Here is a 19295-nt window from a genome sequence, read left to right on the forward strand (position 1 = left end):
ACAAGCTATTATAAATGCAGCCCTCCATCCTGCCATTCTCTATCCATTTATCCTGCTTTTTTATAGCACGTATCTGTGTGGCATTGTGGGGTTTCGTTGTTGTTTACTTGAATGTTTGCTTATTGCCCAAATCTCTCCACTAAAATATAAGCTCCATGAAGGGAGAAATGCTGTGCCATTCACCCAGCATTTAGTATCAGAGACGACGTTCTACTTTCTTCTGGAATTTGTATCATGTAAACTTCCTCAGAAAACTACCGTGTTTCCCTGAAAATAAGACCTAGCTGGACAATCAGCTCTAACATGTCTTTTGGAGCAAAAATTAATATAAGACCCGGTCTTATTTTACTATAATATAAGACCCAGTCTTATATAATATAATATATGTCTCTGCTCCACAACAAGTGGGGCCTCAGCTGCGAAGACTTGGAGTCTTAGCTGCGGTGATTTGACAGCAGGGAGCTGGAATCATCACGAGGCATCTTCAGTCACATGTCTGGCAGTTGGTGCTACCTAGAGCTGCTTTCTAAGTGTCTACATGTGGCTCCATTATATGATTTGGGCTCTCTCCTAGCATGGCAGCCTTGGGACCACTGAGCTTTGTATAACAGTTGACCTTCTTACATGGCAGTGCAGGGTTCCAATGATAGCATTTCAGAGGATAAGGTGAGGCTGCATGCCCTTTAGTGGCCCAGCCTAGAAAGTTAAACAGTCACTTCTGCCGTATTCTATCTGCCACAAGTGAGTCACTAAGATTGGCCTACGTTCAAGGTGAAGGAGTAAAGGCCCAGCCTCTCAATGAGAGGAATGTTGAAAAATTTGTGACATGTTTCTCAAACCATCATATATAGTATTTGAGTCCTTAAGACTGATTGAAATCACCTAGGGAGTGGGTATAGAGAGAAAAGAGAAAAGGTTCAAAGACTGAACCCTGGGACACTCCAGTTTTTGGAGATCAGGGAGACAAGGGGGACCTAGCAAACAAATTGGAGAAAGAGTGGCCAGTGAAGTAGTAGAAAATCGAGAGTGCCGAAGCCCAGTGGAGAAAAGTGTTTCCACTAAGAGGGGTGATCGGTGCTGTCAAATCCTGCTACAAGGTCAAATGAGACGCGGACTGAGGATTGACCACTGGCTTTCGAAATGTGGAAGTCACTGGTAACTTTGGCCGGAGAGATTTCCAGATTGTGGTAACTGGATTCTTCTCATCTCACTTCTTTGGCTGCCAGCCCCTGGGTCCTGACTAGATTACCTCCAGCTCCACGTCAGGGCTGAGAGGAACGTATTGGCTTAACTGGCTTGGGTTTTGTCAACCCACATGGCCGTGGAGCCTTGCCAAATGTTTCAATGCTGATGGAATTTATAGGAGAATACTGTTCAAATTTACTAAATAGCTCTAGGAGAGGACAGGATCTCTATTAAAATGTTTGACTAGAAACATAGTTTGGAAAATTCCATTTATAGTAGCACTTGTATATGTAGAGCTTTAATGAAAGATATGAACGAGAGCTTTAAAGACAGGACAAGATGGGCAAAGTCCATTGATAAGCAAGTGAGAAATGAGTCTGTGAACCCGAGTCTGTTGACCTAAGTAAACGTGCCCTAGATGAGGAGGGTTTGTTTTTTTTTCAACTTTATGAAGAGGGAGGAGTGAAAACCACTCCGATGTCAAAACCATGCCACTTCAAAATTCACTGAATGGTTGTTCAGACATAAAGCATTTGGTTTATTGACTTTTTTAAAAAAATACTTTGGATAAAAATTAAACTGTGTTTGTATGTATGTCAATCCTTGGCCCATTTGCCCTGACAGCCACTCCTCACCCACTGCCTGCTTGGCTCTATTCTCTTTCACAAACTGTGTTAGCGGCAAGAGAGTCGAGGTAAGGGGATTCTCCCCCGCCCCCCCTCCCCTCTTTGGGGCAGCCTCCTGTGTAGCCTTTGCACCTTCTCTGTGGCTCCAGCTCCCACCAGCCTGGGTGGGGAGGCAGGGGGTTGCGGCTGCTGCTGCCAGACAGTGGGTCTCCCCTGTTTGTTTTCTCAGCTCTTCCATCACCTGTGTACCTATTTCCCAGAATTAATATTCCTCTGGTTTAAATAAACCATGATTTCTGTTTTTCTGGTTGAACCCTGGGTCATCATACATGGGTTTTCCCCTTCTGCCCTGATGTCAATTTCTAATGCCCAAATATGTGAATTGACAGCAATATCCCACTGCTTCCTGGTGCAACAGAAAGGAGGAGTTGGGTTTACAGAATTTCATAGATGTTTCAGACATCACTTGTATGGTGGTTAAACCCATGGGCCTCGGCATGAGATAAGTTTGGTTTAGACTCCCAGCTTCTGTGTCACTTGCTAGCTGTGTGGTTGTTATTTAAGCTCTCTGAAGCTCTGTTTCCTCATCTATATCTGAAGCATCTGTATCTATGATACAGAGATGATAATTTTGCTACTTCATATGGCGATGATGATTGAATAGAATAACCTGTTCAAAGTACTCAGGGCAGTATTTACACATTGTAAGTGTTCTGTGAAAGAGGCAATTATTAATTACGAAGTCTCTTTTTTCCATAACATAAGCCTTTGCAGTTGGTACTCATGTCAGGAGCCAGACATGAAGTGAGGACAAGCGTTTGATGGTGTGCTATCCCCAGAGGGTACTAAACCATGTCTTTCATTTGCAGAGTCAGGATGTGCAAGCTGGGCTGAAAGGGGACGTGGTGCACTGCTGTGGCATTCACCTTGCTTTTCGCCCTGTTCTGCAGTAAGACAGAGCCAAGTAAGAGTGGGGCCAGTTGTTACAAATATTAAATGGTGGATCCATCTTCCTGCTCTTAGGCCAGAAGGGGAGGATTAGTTGAAGAAAGCTTCCGTGGAAGACTTGCCCTAGTGACTCTCGTCCTGTCTTATTCTTTCCATTCTCCTACCTTCATGTCCTCTCCTGTCCTTTCTTTTCCAAACAGTCTGCATAATTCCCAGCACCTTCGTAAAACTTCCTCTATTTCAAACAAATTGTGTTTGCAGTGGTATATATCTACTCTCCCAAAGCAGAACTTCACAAAGACCTCCTCCAGGCTCTTTTCCCAAAGAACACCTAGCCATGCAGCCCTGTGGGGTGACTGGGGCTGCGTCTTTCTTTGGTTTAAGACCGGTTTCATTAACAAGCATGTTCACACTTCAACCGGAACATTTAAAATAACATGCGCACAATGTGTTTAGTGTCTAGTTAATGATTAAGTCTCTGAGCTTGAATTATTCAAGCAAAATTGATTGGGTTCAACCTTCTTCCTTCTTCTTTTTTCTTTTTTTTAAAAAATAAGTTCTCCCTGCTACTCTCTAAACAATGTGGTAAAGGTTATTATGCAACTGTCAATACTCTGGACTGTGGGTGGTACCCAAGTGCTAACAGAAAGGATTGACAGCTTGACTCTTTTATTGAAAATGTATCTGTATCTCATATACTGTACTTCCATTGTTCATTAGCATTTGTGGAGACCTAACGTATTTTAACTTCTCTCTTTTAAACTCTTCTTTAGAATTATTTACAAGCTGGGTAAGTAGGTATCTTGGAGCCAGTTCTGTGGTATAAAAGTAGAACTATCTTTTTCCTTTGCTACCCTACCACATGGTCAAATGGAAGTGTTAAAATGTCGGCTTCACGATTAAAAACCATGTTGTTGAAGAATATTTGATCTGAGAAGATATTCATAATATATTGCTAAGTGAGAACAGGAGGCTATAAAACTGTCTTTATTATGCATCATTTTTGTTAGAATGCATAAAAAAGACTTGTATAACCAACACCAACATGTTAATCATTATCTGTGTTAGGATTAAACTTTTATTTTTCCTTTTCTATTACTTTTATAATTAGAGAACACATACATATAAAGATGTCACGGCTAGAAATGATTGATCTTTTGTCTGAGTCTAAGCATCAATCCTGTGTCAGGAGCACGTGGAAATAATGCTGTCCTTATTTATGGCGGCAACTGTCAATTTGGCAAGTGTAGAGTTCGCAAAATAATTCACAGTATTTTGTGAATGACAGCAACTCGAATAATTTGTTAGCCTTCATTTTTCGACTTCTGGACCTTTAATTCTAGTGCTTCCTCAGCTTCCATATTAAGATGTAAAAAGAGGCAACTATGGGCACTGACATAGAAACCATAACTGCCCCACGGGTGTCGGAAAGGACTAAAAACTAATTGTTTTGGAGAAAGAGTATAAAGGAAATGGCAATTTTGAGAGGAAAAGACAGGAATGCAGTGACCCAGTTTAGCGATACATTTAAATGTGGGACTTTTCATGAGAAATCTGTAAGAGCGCTCTTCTAAAACCAAGATGGGGAAAACCTGGAAGGCCCTAAAATGCACCAAGGGCGGTAGCTATTGAATGACTTGCCTTCACTGCCCAGTTTTCTGCACTGTGCCATTGGGTGACGTGTGTGTGTGTGTGTGTGTGTGTGTGTGTGTGTGTGTGTGTGTGTGTCCGCGCAAACGGGGGATGCAGGTTTGCTGATAGTGGTGAACTGTCTTGACTTGCTTCATCGGCTGAATCTCCTGTAGGTGGTAACCTTGGCTGGGGATAAACAGGCAGCAGCTAGAATAGTTCCGGAGGAGAAAACACTGTGCTCCACGCAGGGAAACTTTTGGGAATAGAGATGGGGAATTCTATCCTTCGCACACACACACTCATGACTTGGATGGTAGCACATACAAACAAGTCTGTCATTGTATTTGTCCTGGGAAATGACACAAGCAGGGGTGTAATTAGACACCCAGGAAATGATTACTCTGGAGTGCTGGAGAACTGAATTTGGGGGCGGGTGGTGAGCAGGTAGGGGGCGGTGAGAGGCACCGCCGTTTGCAGAGCTGCCGGGAGCCCACAGCCCTTAACAAACGTGCGGGACAGGTGGCGTCACCGAGGGCGAGGAAGCACCCCCGCTCTGCGATCCGTGCGAGAAGCGTCGGGAACCCGGGAGCGCGGCGAGGCGGTGGCGCAGTTCCCAGCCCGTGCCGGGTCCTCCCGCCTCGCCGTCCTCCGCGGCCTCCCGAGTCCTCCCGTATCCCTGCATTCCACGTTGCGGCAGCCGCAGCCTCGCCGGCCCAGGCGGTCCCCACCCTCTCTTCAGGGTGGTGCCGCCGCCCGCGCCCCTTCCAGGGCCTCGGCTCCGCTCGGCGCGGCCGCAGACCGAGCGCGCTCGGCTCGTGGGCTCGGGCGGGGGCGGGGCGGGCAGGGGAGAGGGCGCGCGCGCGCGGGCGGGGGGGCGCGGCCGCCATATTGGCCTGGCCTCGGCGGCGAGCGTCCGCCTGCGTGCGGCGGGGACGGGGGCGCCTCGCGGAGCCCAGGGCGCGGGCGCGAGAGGACAGGGAAGGCGGGGGAGGGGTGGGAGGGAAAGGAAGGGAGTGGCTGCGAGCCGGGCTGCGGCAGCCTCTGCTCTCCTCCCCGCGCACCAGTCCCTCCTCCGGCGCCTCGGCCGTCTCCCTGCTCGCCGCGGAAAGATGCCCTCCACCCAGGGCTGTGAAGAAGGGGCAGAAGTAGCTGCTGGAGCCGCCCGCGCCGCCGCCGCAGCTGCTGCGGTCCGTGTCCTTTGAATCCCGAGCAGCACCCCCCTCGCCAGGGCGTCGGGAGCCTCCGGCGGGCGGCCGCGGTGCGGGTGTGAGGAGACCCGGCTCTCCGCCCGGCGCGGCCCAGGCCGGCCGATCAGCGACCACCGACATGGAGCGCTCTCGGGCGGCTAAGTAGCCGCTGCTCCCGGAGCCCCGCGGCCAGTGCCGTCCGCAGCCCGCGTTTCCAGCCCCGGCCGCGCCGCCAGTCAGGCCCCTGCGAGAAGCGGGGAGAAAAATGAAGAGTTTTCCTCCCAGTCCGTTGGAAATGAGACTAACTGCAAAGCCTTAAAAAGCAGGAGCTCGGGAGGAGAAAGGAAAAGCCTCCTCCGGGCAAGACTTGGCGTGCTCCGGGCCGAGGGGCTGCTTCAGGGACTCGCCCCCTCCCTTCCCACTGGAGAAATTGCCGCTGATGCATCATCCAAGCGGTGGTTGGAAGGATTTGCAGCCGAATTTTTGGTTTTCCCTCCCCCTTATATACATTCTGGCTTTTTCCTCCTTTTTCTGTTTTCCTTCTTCCTGGGAAGTGAATTGCTGATACAGATCGGACTTAATTCATTAATGATGCAACCGGATTCGTTTCAGGATTATGTTGCACGAGTTGAATTTTGAATGAAGGAGCAGAGTTTTTTTCCTAAAGAAGTGTGGACTCTTTGGTTCGTTGTACTTTTAATTATTATTTTATTTAAATATACGACTTAATTGTATTCTTTAAAAAAATGTATCAAATATATATTTTATGGTAACTATCCCTCAAAATATATGTATATGAGTGAAATTGAAGACGCTTCAGTTAAGTGAGGGTAACCGGTGTGTTGGATGTTTAATTCAGCACTGGCATTGCATGACAGTTGTTTGAATAACAAGTGGTTTGTTTTTAAAACCACACCTTTTAAAATTTAGTTTCAAAGGATCATAGTAAAAATCGTTAATAATAATTTAAAGGAAAACCAGCAGAAATCGAAGCCAACATGTCTGGAGAAGTGCGTTTGAGGCAGTTGGAGCAGTTTATTTTGGATGGGCCGGCTCAGACCAATGGGCAGTGCTTCAGTGTGGAAACATTACTGGATATACTCATCTGCCTTTATGATGAATGCAATAATTCTCCGCTGAGAAGAGAGAAGAACATTCTTGAATACCTAGAATGGGGTAAGTTTTTTTTTAAAGCTCTGTAGCTGGGCATTATGATTTAATTGTTATAGAGTTATAAGTAAACTGAGTATATAAACATGTGTATATAATGTGTAATATAGTATATAGAATATATAGCCATAATGTATTTAAATATATATACAATAAAAGAATAGACATAAATTATTCAAGATTTTTTCCCCTAGTTTTTGGTAAATATTTCCCCAGGAGTACAGCCAGGCTACAATTGTTGCCATGAAATAATGTGGAACTTAGGAGGAATAGCTTATATTTTTAGGTTAGCAGTAAGAGCTTTTGCATAATTATGCGATGGGCAAAAATGGATGCTTGCTCCAGTTGCCTCATGCCTGGTGGTATAACAGACATTCAATTGAAGGGTATTTATTAGTGGAAACATTCCTTCCCAGACTTTGGAAATCACTCTGGAAATGGGAGGATATATTAGAATATCTTATGTCAACAGGAACTTGAAGGTAGTTATCGGTGAGTTTTATTTCATTTCTTTATAGTACAAGCAAAGGAACTACTAAACATGGACTTTCCGCAGATTGTCATGTTTGTAAGATAACATGACATAAATGTTTAAAAATGTTGTGATAGTAGTTGGGAGAGGATGTTTGGGAGCAGCTCCCGCCTGCAAGTTTGATTTGCTCTAATTTTAATTCAAATCTAACCCGGTTAGATTTTTGTCTTCGTTCTCCTAAATAGTGATGTGATTTAGAAGACTTATTGTACTGGATGGAATAGATCAATGATGGGAGCAAGAACTCCCGTGTGACCTTCAAGTTTCTGGAAGCTTAAGTTCTTCTGTATCCCATGTTACATACAAGTCCATTTGAACATCCAGCTGTTCTCTATTGGAAGAATATACATCATCACCTAGACCTATATTGGTACATTGGCTTTTGAAGGATATTAGCCAAAGTAGTACTGTATTGTGTCCCTTTGGAATATTAATAATTTTAGTTTGTTGGAAAGTTTTGATACTAAAATGTCTTTGTTCCCAAGTAAAGCTTTATTTTCCTCAAGTACAAGTCAGTTGGTGATTATTTCGGGGTCTTTTTTTTTTTTTTTTTGGATTTGCCTACACGTCACTTTAATTATTAAGGTTGCCAATATCAAAAGTTTTCTAGCAACTTGATGTCATGAGGTTTAAAAATTTTTTTATGTGTATTAATGTGAATAGGATGATTTTTTAAAAACAGACTACCAGACTTTTCCTGAGAATGTAAGAATTCTAAACCATCTTTCAAGTGACTTCTCTCTTAAGAGTGAGACAGTTTTGACTTTCGTATTGGCATTGTATGTCTTTTATTTTTATGTGTAGAGTTAAATATTTTATAAAGCTTATTTAGTTTTACACCCCATGTTTTATAAATTTAGAAATGTTTTAGTGTTTTCTCCTTGAAGAGTTAAAGAAAAGATTTTGGTACTTTTAGAGTTTCAGTTCTAGAATTATGGTTCCAGAATGATACTCTAGTCTATCATTGTGATTGTCATTTAGTATCTTCTTTCTCACCTGCAAAATGAAGGGAGAACTATTTGTATGTACCAGTAGTGAATAGAATTTTAAAATTATGATTAAAAAACCATATGCTCTGTTGCCTTTTGGTAGTAAGAGTTTACATAGTAGTTTTATACTATGAGATACTTTTCTGTACAGTATTATCAGAATAATTTATGTATATTTTCCACTAAATATGTTTTCTCGGACTTTGTTTCTTATACTATAAGTATTTTAAAAAAACCTTTTTTATACATATTTAAGTTAAGCCAAGTAAGCCAAAAGTCAAATAAGTATTTGGCCAAATACACTTTATTTTTATTAATATATTTTAAATAATTTCAAACCAGGGACCTCTCACATTGTAAAGCAAATTAAGTTTTAGTAGTATCTTTCCTATTTTGACTTTTTAAAAGTCTGATATGACATAATGATGGACAGTCTTTTAAGTAAACTTCTGTTGTGTTTCTCAGTGACAGAGAACAAGAGACTAGAATTTTTAAGGAATTATTTTGCACACTTTGGGGCTAGGCAGTGGCAGTTAAGTCTCAGGCATTTTTAAGTTGGAACTATGAGGTCTTGAAAGTGGGAGTTATCAACTACAAGTTTGGGTAAGGATTAAGAAAAGAAAGGTGAGAGTGGAAAACCTGTCAAGAGATGTATCGTAAGTCGTAGTATTTACTGTCTTTAAGTTATTGGAGAATTTAGGTTGTTTAAGAATTCCGTCTCTTCATTTAAGCATTGAAATATATCAGCTGTTCTTCATGTATGGATTGATTATTACATTTTTGGGAAATGCCCTTCCCCCCCTTCCCCCATTGCTTAATGTTATATAAAATAACAGTTAGATTAAGGAAGTTTCCAGGTAGTGAATGGACTTCAATTTAATTTTTTAAACATTATTTATTTATTAATTTTGGTCTGTGATGGAAATTTACAGGGATTGTTTGTTGGGGTTAAATTTGGTAATTTAAATTTGCCTTCCTTAAGTGATACAATTTTTAGTTTGAATTTTAAAAGACCCACTATTTGCAACAGGAGAGCAGTAGTTAAATTCTTTGTAATATATGCTGTATATTCGCGTTTGGCTGTTTATATTCATGAAAGTGTCATCTAGATATGCCTTATTTTTATGCTGATGATAGGCTACTTTTAAAATGGAGTCAGCCAAGATTCGGTCTGCTTTGCTGCATTTCCATCAATTTTGCTTTATTCCTAGTTATGGTCCATTTCACTTTTATATTGGTACAGTCATTGTTTTGTTCATTACAGTATCATGACAGTAAGCAAACTGATGATTCAAAATAAGATATGTTGGACAGCATTCCCTGCTCTTGGTACTGATGGCTTGAGGGAGGAAATAAGCAGAGCTTTAGAGGGGAAGAGGGGATTAAGAGGGGATTAAGCCGGTAAGCAGTAGAGCAAGGGGATCAGAGGGCCTTCAGGTCATAGATCACTTTTATATTTAATAATATATGTTTTGCAGTTACATCTAAGAAGATTCGAAAAACTTTGTTTTGTCTCCTTTGTTTTTTAAGTTGTTGAAATGATTCTGGTTTTTATGTTTGTTGATAAAATTAGAGTTTTGGTGTCAGTAGTATAACTCTAGAATTAGTTACAATACCGTTGTAGAAGTAAAAATAACATTTATGTTATAAACTAATTTGTTAGTAATGACTAAATGAGTATATTATTCATTGAATTAGCTTCCCTCTACTATGAAATGGGAAATTGGAATTTTAGGTCATTCTTTACTCATTTACTTAAAATATAGATGTAAGGTAGTATTACTCAATACCAAAGAAACATCTGAGCTGTCTGTATGTGAATAACTGGTTTTTGATGCTTCCTGAATCTTGGATTTTGTAACATTTCATTTAAGTTATCCTTAAAATATAGTCACTTTATAGCTTATTCAGTGTATACCTCCCTTCACACACAATTGTCTGAATGATTAATAAACTTGTTACTAGAATACATCAGCAAGTACTGTAAATGTATTAGTTTTAAAGATTATTCACATTTTTTTCATGTGTGGGTCAATTACATGAGGTGATGATGGCTTGATTAGAAGGATCTGAATTTTTTCTAGGATACTTTGTTCTGCTGTTTCTCAGTATTAGCTTTTCCGGAGTAGAATTTATTAATCATACCAAATTATTAAAATGCTCATTTAATATAGATGATTAAGTTTATTTTTATTTAAGTCCTCAATTAGGATCTTTATGAATGTCATTGGAAATGTCAGTTGGGCACTTTTTCCTTTATACTAACCACCTAATAGTCTATTCTAAGAACAATAGTGAATAAGTATAATGATTTGATCTGACACAATGCTGACACACTTAACATGGTGTTCACTAAATGATGGCTATTATTTTTCCAGTTCTTTTTCTTTTTTTTTCTTTTTAAGAATCTATTGCTCTATGAGTGATAACGGATGTCAGGATTAACATTATGAATTTTTGGAATTTATTTCATGTGGAAATGTAAGGCGTATCTTAGCATGGCAGTGTAAAAACAAATAGCATAATATGTTGCAAATTTTATTAAATGTCCCATAATTCCTTGATTAATATTACATAATAAGCCCAGGTTATTTTATGGTAAGAGAACTGAACTAGGTACAAATTAATGTTTTATTGTACTACTCTTCTATGGCAGTCAAAAAATTTCTTCCAAAACATTTTCTCTTTTGGTATACTTATTTGCCAGTATGTTGTGTAGGTAGCTCATTGTTTTTCATTTTGTTGGTTTTGATAGATTTTAAAAGCAATTTATTAAGTCCCACCAGCATTTGAAAAATAGACTGGAATAGAAAATAGCAAGTACGTCAAGTGTAGAAAGAAGTATTGTTACACAGAATTCTTCTGTTTTCTTGTATCTCTTTACTGTAGATAGGGCAAAAAAGTTTGAAACTCTTTAGTGTAGATGAAGCTAAAATATGTTGATGAAAAGATTGCATAGTTCCTTGTTTGAAAAAGCACACATGATACAATTAGGGACAGGCTGAAGAATTGAATGATGAGAGTGAATTTAGGTAGGGACTTGGAGAGATACTTGGAGAGAAAGAGGGAGGATGAGGGAGGGAGTATGGGAAAGAGGAAGAATAAGAATGTGAGCGTGGATATACTGCTTCCCTGGGTTGCTTTAGTCTGATCCCTGAATGATTGGGTATTTTTAATTTAGAACTTAATGGACAGAGGAATTAACTTCACTCCTTTGTATTATGTTTGCTGGGTCATTTCCCTTTCCTTTTGTCATTTCTCCTTTTCTGACTTTGGACTCTTGGATGTAGACTTCCATTGACGGTCAGACTTCTATAAGCTTGAACATGAGGAAGAACCATATGACCTATAGACGTTGGTAGTAGTTTTTTGGTTATATCTTCCAGTTACTCCAGATGAACTCTAGAGTAGATGTAGGTGAGGAGGATTTGCTAGTTCTGTAGATTTTCTCATCCCTTGTGACTCATGAAAGTGCCAGTGAGAATGGCTTCAAGGTTTTGGTAGCAAGAATTGCTCAGCTGCTTTTACTGTATCTTAATGAATCAAGAAGTTCTTTCCATAATGAGTTTTGTTTCTGAATGACCCCATTTTTACTGTAGGTCATCCCAGACATACGAATGGCTGTCTTTTGTTGTCACTGTATAGAAAATTCCTTTCCAGATCTACCATGTTTCCCCGAAAAAAGACCGTTTCCCTGGAAAAAGACCTAGCCAGACAATCAGTTCTAATGCATCTTTTGGAGCAAAAATTAATATGAGACCATGTATAATATATTATATTATATTAACTTTATTAAAGACCCGGTCTTCTATTACAGTAAAATAAGACCGGGTCTTATGTTAATTTTTGCTCCAGAAGACCTGCGTTAGAGCTGATTATCTGGCTAGGTCTTATTTTCGGGGAAAACACGGTAGGAGAGTTCCTTTTCTTCCTTTGATAATGATCAGAGCTCCAGTATTGCTCTTTCTAGCGAGTTGTTCCCTACTTCCTCTCTGCAGTGCCCACTCTTATTTCCAGTTAATAGGTGGGGAATAGGTAGCCCTTGTTTGTCTAACACCCCGCCCCCCATTCTAGTGCGTCTTCATCTGTTGCTATAGGAGAGCAGCACTGTGACTTTCATGGTAACAGGAGGCATGAAGACCTGGCTCCCCACTTTCTAATTTTGCTGTTTGCCCCTTAATTCTTCCTCAGATCAACTGTTTGCTTCTATTGGAACCAGGGCCTTTTCACTCTAGCCCCCTCCATGGTTTCAAAATATGTTCTAGAAATCCATGGGATATTAATAGGTGCTTTGGGCAGGGGGTTAGGAGGGGGTTATGTGGCTAAATAAATTTGGGAAACTATTTTAAAATTGCACATTAAAAATACTGCAGATTTTCCTGGAATTTATAAAGTTTATGGAATCATATTTTTTTGCAGAATATCTGGAAGGTGGATGGTTACCAGTGTGTTCCAATGAACACCCTTTGGGAATTGCTCTATTAATATGAGGTCATGGTGTTCCTTTTATTTAGGGAGGGTTCTAAGAGATAATTTTGAGGGACTCTTTGGGGATACTGTGTGGTTTGGAGAGAGAATCTAAATCTGAATAAGTTATATTTTACTTAGTGGTTGTGGACTTTTAATTGTCTTCTATTTATAGTCATATGAACTGAAAGAAACATTCACAATAAGTACAGAAATTCTCACTTTATCTTTTGCAGCTTTAGTTACTATTATTATAACATGTTATAAAACTACTGTCTATCTGAATCTTTATTCATTAACTTGTGATATTTAAGAGGAAAAGATCATCCATTTGCATCACTAACGCAATTTAAGAATCCTTTATAGTGTTAAGTACTATTTTGTCTAAGGTTACAACTTTTAGCTAAGCCATCCTTCTCAGACTTTTGGACTAGTATGAGAACATTACAATTATTTATAACATTGTATTTGTGAGGCTATGGTTTCAAGTGCCAGCACCTATTTATATGTAGCATAAAGAAACCAGAAAATACAATCCTTTTGTTAAAGAGAAAACCACATCTAGTTGGTGCTGCTTCAGCACTATGAACAGTTAGAACTCTGCGATCACTAGAACCTTCTGCTCTGGTGTGAGGGTGGCAGTTGGTGCTAGAGGATAATTCAGCTTCATTATTTAAAGACAAATGGCTTATATGGGGATAAATTAGTTTTTTTCCCCCTCTCCTGATGTAATTTATTTTTCTCTTTAATTCTTCCCCATCAACACCGTTCCTCTCACCCACAATCTAATTATGCTCAAAAGTACTACTTATGTGGATGAAAACAATCTTTTCAAAATACATGTGAATTCATTTAGTCAGGTGCAAGCATTTGTTAACTTGCAGTTTTATTTCAAATTGCTTACACATCACTGTAGACTTAATCAATTAAAAACCACCTTCTATTCATTTTTCTCTATTCATAGGGATAAAGCTTAATTACATTTACTTAGAGTTTCCATGGTGAAGATCTGCAAGTGGATGGAATACCTCAACCTGAAATATTCCTGCTCTAAACCAATACACTGGAAAGGAGCAGGGGCTTTGGATTCAGACCCATGTCTTTGATTATTGGCCAGATGATTTAAGCAGGTTACTTATTCTCTTTCTTTTATCATCTGTAAAAAAAAACAAACATAATAGCAGTACCTTCTTTTGCCAAAAGGTTAAAAAGTTGGTTTAGGAATTTTCCTTTCCTGGTGATTTTTGGACGGATTTGATTGGCTTTTTTCTCCATTCTGTTTTTTAAGTTCTGTCTAGCCTTATGATAAAGGAAGAACCAAAATGCCATTTTTGGGTAAAGTTTAGTTGAAATGTATTGCTATACTAATGCAAGGGTGTAAATAATTTTGTTTTATTATTAACAGTATTCATCTTACTGATAATATTTTATTAAATTACATTGGCATTGGAGATGTCTTTCCCTGTATGACTTTGCAAACAATCTTATTCCTTCTTTTAGGATATTTCACGTTGGAACATTTAATTGTTATAAACTGAATTATTTTTCAGTAAATATTAAGCCAGTGTCCATTCTTTGCATCACCAACAGCAGATATTATGAGATGGCTAGTTGTGTTTTATTTTTAGAGTTGTATAGTTCAAATATGCAACTCAATGGTAGTATTCTGAACCTCAACTCAGAATAAACTTAAAATAATCATGAAAAATGATTGGCGTGTCCCTCACTTATGACTTTATGGACTAAAGATTATGCAGCATCCATAAATGCATGTTGTGTGGTTTTACAGTAAGTCTGAAGAAAATTAATATGGCACACTGGTGTTTTTTAAACTATATTTCAAGAGATATAATGAATATTCTGAAAATTAAAGAATTCAGTGGATATGTAAGATTGGGAAGTTGTGTTCATTGCATCCCTCTTTGGATACTGCAGAGCACATTATCAGGGTAAAAGTTTTTAAAAGTTGTGCAGTATAGAAACCTTTTACTTTGTTTTACCTAGAATTTGCCTAAGTCATTTGACTTTGGGACCCTTTTTATGAGGAACATCTGGCGGAGTATGAAACATGCTGGCGTACTCATGCATGAAGAATCCATAGGCAGTGTCAGAGCCTTTACGCTGATTATGTGACAAATAGTGGTTACTGAATTCTTCTACCACATTGGTTTTCGACTGTTGTCATGATTTACATCAAACTCCAAAGGCATAGGTTTGAATGACTTGCCTTTTTTAGGACTTCCATTTGCATCACTTGGAAGCCAGTCGGCAGTATTCATTAGGCTGGTGTGGAGTTCTGTGTTGGGTGTCTCTGTGTTTACGGACAAAGGACAGTAAGACTTGATACATGCCTTTAAGTCTATATTTATATGTGTTGTCCTTGGTTTGCAAAGATGCACCTGCTTAACCTAGTGATTTTTTTTTCCCCCCGTACAGCTTGATGATTGTCTAATCCAGTTACCTCAGAATTGGTACAGAACTTGAGAGGGAGACTGTCGTGGTTGTGAAATAGAACATAGCTAATTAGATTTTATGAGGATTTTGTAAAAGCAGTGGAATTGTCCTGCTGCAGCAAGAATCCCGTCCTTAATACCTGGTTTACTGAGAGTGGAGTGGCTAATGCTCCAAGTTGACTCAGATATTATTAAAAGCCGTCAAACATTTACTTAGAAGTGTTCTGTCCTAAGGTTTAAAAAATATGTATTTGGCAAGATTAGGAGAAGCCCACAATGATTAAAACCCCATTTTGAGGTTGTATTGCTAGTTAACTACGGCCTTGCCCTGACCAAAAATCATAACTAAGAAACATTTAGCAACACACTAAAAGCTCAGGTATGTGGTGAAGCTGAAATATTGATATGAGTATCATAAAGCTTTTCCACATTCCATACTTATAAAGATTTTCCTAGAGTTTATAGTTAAAACCACAGGAATATTTGCAAGTGTGGTGTGATTTCTGTTTCTGTCTTTATTCTGCGTGCCTTTGTGATGTGTCACCCCATTTCTGACTGATGCATGCTAAGTTGACAGTTTTTTCCAGGAGTCCATTGCTGTATTACATTGCTTGAGGTTGTGATTAAGTGATCAGATTTGTTTCTTTTCCTGTGTTCCTGGGGTAATCCCAATGAAGTGCAGCAGCTCTTGGGTTATCCTGATTTTATTCAACCTCTGTGTACATCTGGTTTAATTGACTTGTCTGTATTAAATGTCTCCAAATGGATTACATTCTTGGATCTTACTGTCCTTATTAATCATGCTTTTTTCTCTCAATTTAATGCTAAGTAATCTGTAACCTCATTATTACATGCGTTCCTACACTGACAATATTGTGACTCCTACATATCTAGGGCCTTTAGGAGAAGGGCTTTTAAAAAGTACTTACAACATGATCCTTTGATGATGTCAACATCTTGCTTAATATCCTACAGTGACTACTGATAGCTTTCAGAGTGACATTTAAATTCCTTAGCACAGACATCCAATGTTTCCCCCTCTGAACCATTTGAGAGTAAATTGCCTACTTGATGCCCTGTCACTCACAAATATGTTTGTGTGTATTTTCGACTTTCTATTCTTTTGCATAACTTCAGAAATTAATACTGATGTGTTACTGTCATCTAATTCTTAGACCTCATTCAAATTTTGTCAGTTCTGATAATGTCTTTATAGCAAAAGCATTCAGTTGAAAATCACATGTTTTTGCATTTGGGTATCATTCATTCTGGACTAGCTCTTCATATTTTCAACTTTCATGACTTTGACACTTTTGAAGATTGCAGGCTGGTTATTTTGTAGCATTTGTAGTAACCCTCAATTTGGGTTTGTTTCTTTATGATACTACATCTTTGGCAAGAATATTCTAGAAATGATGCTGTGTTCTTCTCATTGCATTTTATCGAGTGGTGCATGATTTTTATATCGCTCCGTTATTATCGGTGTTCATTTTATTATGTTTTTTCCAGCCCTATTGAGGTATAGTTGGCAAATAATGGGTGTTCACTTTATTTTATTAGGGTAGTATCTGTCAGCCTTCTCCACTGTAAAGTTAATTTTTTCTCCTTGGTAATTTAACCATTTTCTGAGGAGATACTTTGAAATTATTTAATACCCTGCTCTTTATCAAACTCTATTTTATATCAGTTTGGGCTCATGATTAGTTTATTCATTAGGTTATAATTCTTTACTATCATTATTTATCTTGAGGCTCAAATTGACCCAGATTTGGCTAGTAGGAGTCCTTTCAATTTGGTTTCTGTGTTCTTTGACATGTCTTTCTCACTCTGAGCACTTTCTTGCTTTCTGGCACAAGAAGATGGTTTAGGCTTATCTTGCAGTTTCCTTACTCTGGAATCAGCCATTTTTCTAAGGAGTCCTGGTTCCTTTTAGTGGAGGATGATATAGAATCCAAGATCCGGGCTCTGTCAGTACTCATTGCTGCTTATAAGCTCTGTTAGTGGATCTATGCTATCTACTCACTTACATACATACATATACGAGGTGTGATCAAACAATATGGTGAATGTTTAAATAAAATTTTTACAGTAAGAGACATATTGCCATTAATCCCCCTCAAAATACTCCCCTTCGCTTCTAACACACTTATCCCATCGTTCTTGTCACTTTCTGAAGCAGTTCTGGAAGTCCTCTTCCATGAATGTCTTTAGTTGCACTGTTGTGACTGCCTTGGTGTCCAGAATTGATTCAAAATGTTTACTGTTCATTGTCATTTTGACTTGGGGGAAAGAGCCAGAAGTCGCATGGTGTCAGATCTGGTGAATAAGGTGGATGAAGACGCACCATAATGTTTTTATTTTATTACAGTATATATTTCAGTTCTGGATTTATTTTGAGTGGTTACCCTTAAGTTTATGTAAAAGAAAGTTAGTTTGATATTTAGAGTATTCCATTTTCTTCAGCACGCTTACTTTCTCCATTCCCATATTCCGGTTCAGGCCTTTACTCTCCCCCTTTTTATGTTTTGGTTGCCACAAATTGTCCCGTTGATGGTGGTCGAATAGCCTCCTTTAGTATTTCTTGTAGTGCAGGTCGTGTATTAGAAAATTCCCTCAGCTTCTGTATGTCTGCAAAGGTCTTTATTCCTCCTTCATACCTAAAGGATATCTTTGCTGGATATATTATTCTTGGCTCATAATTTCTCTCTTTCAATAGTTTGAATATTTGGTTCCACTCCCTCCTGGCTTGTAGAGTTTCTGCTGAAAAATCTGATGATAATCTAATGAGCTTTCCTTTGTAGGTTACCGTCTTCTTTTCCCTGGCTGCCTTGAGGATTCTTTCTTTGTCGTTGATTTTAGATAGGTTCAATACAATGTGCATTGGAGAAGGCCTGTTGGGATTGAGGTAATTAGGTGTTCTATTTGCTTCTTGGATTCGAGGATTCAATTCTGTCCACAAGTTTGGGAAGTTCTCATCAACAATTTGTTTGAATATATTCTCTGTTCCCTTCTCTCTTTCTTCTCCTTCTGGTATGCCCATTATTCTTAAAATTGCTCTTTCTGATGGAGTCAGAAAGTTCTTGTAGAGTTCTTTCATTTCTTTTAAGTCTCAAGTCTCTTTCTTCTTCTATGTGTGTCATTTCCAGGTTTCTATCTTCGATGTCACTGATTCTTTCCTCCATCTGGTCAACTCTACTACCTAAGCTGGTTATTTCATTCTTAATTTCTTCTATTGAGTTCTTAATCTCCAGAAATTCTATTTGGTTCTTTTTTAAAATTTCAATCTCTTTCATAAAATGCTCATGTTGTTCTTTGATTGTGTTTCTGAGTTCATTAAACTGCCTTTCTGTGTTTTCTTGCATCTCGTTGAGTTTTTTCAGAACTGCAATCTTGAATTCTCTGTCATTTAAGTCACAAATTTCCATATCTTTAAGTTCCTTTTCTGGAAACTTTTCACTTTCTTTCTGAGCTGTTGTTGCCTTGGTTATTCATGGCAATTACTGATTTATTATTTCTCTTCCTAGACATCTACAGGAGTGGCTTCTGCAACAGGTTGATAGGAAGAGGTCTTTTGTTTTCCAGTACTTGTTGGTAGAATGTTTTATTTTCTCTCTGACTGCAGCCTTTTTTTTCTCTCTCACATGGTAGTGCTGTGGTTTCTCTGCACTATTCCAACTTCTCACACAATGGGGGATTCCTTGGGAGACGGGCTTCTCCTCTGTTAATAGTTCGCCTGGGTCACAGGGCGCAGTGTCCTGGTGGGTATGCGGATGGGTATGCGGAGAGCTTTTGAAGTTCCAAAGCTCTTCCTGCACCAGATTCAGAGCCCCTGTGTTTTAGCAGGTCTGTTTACTCCTGCAGGGATCCGCCCAGATAGGTGGGGCCAGGGGCGGGGTGAGTTGTGAGAGGTGGCCCAGAGCAATGGCGGCAACCACCACCACAGCCGGTCCTACTTCCGCAGCTCCCTCCTCTTTGCCGGAACTAGTTGGGCTGTGAATCAGTGTCTGCAGTCCACAGTTCTCAAAACAGCAAATATTCTGTTGTTTTGATCTGACACTGCTACTGTTCTGCTTCTAGCACCGGGCAGGTGGGGGCGGGGCGAGCTC

General features: G+C 39.4%; 1 protein-coding gene across 18 annotated transcripts in view; it reads left to right on the forward strand.

Moving 5' to 3' along the window:
- The first annotated feature begins 5371 nt into the window (after nucleotides 1–5371).
- Nucleotides 5372–19295, forward strand: part of CDC42BPA (CDC42 binding protein kinase alpha) — a 202594-nt gene continuing 188670 nt past the window's right edge. For 16 of the 18 annotated variants that reach the window (XM_074316911.2, XM_019730880.3, XM_019730876.3 and 13 more), the window contains exon 1: nucleotides 5372–6754. In XM_074316911.2, coding sequence (XP_074173012.1) covers nucleotides 6577–6754 — 178 coding nt within the window. In that variant the 5' untranslated portion in view covers nucleotides 5372–6576. The remainder of the gene's footprint in view (nucleotides 6755–19295) is intronic. The other 2 variants (XM_019730873.3, XM_074316912.2) reach the window with 2 other exon arrangements.

This window comes from Rhinolophus sinicus, chromosome 6 (genome assembly GCF_057876585.1).
Source record: "Rhinolophus sinicus isolate RSI-liver-muscle chromosome 6, RSI-T2T, whole genome shotgun sequence".
Classification (NCBI taxonomy): Eukaryota; Metazoa; Chordata; class Mammalia; order Chiroptera; family Rhinolophidae; genus Rhinolophus; species Rhinolophus sinicus.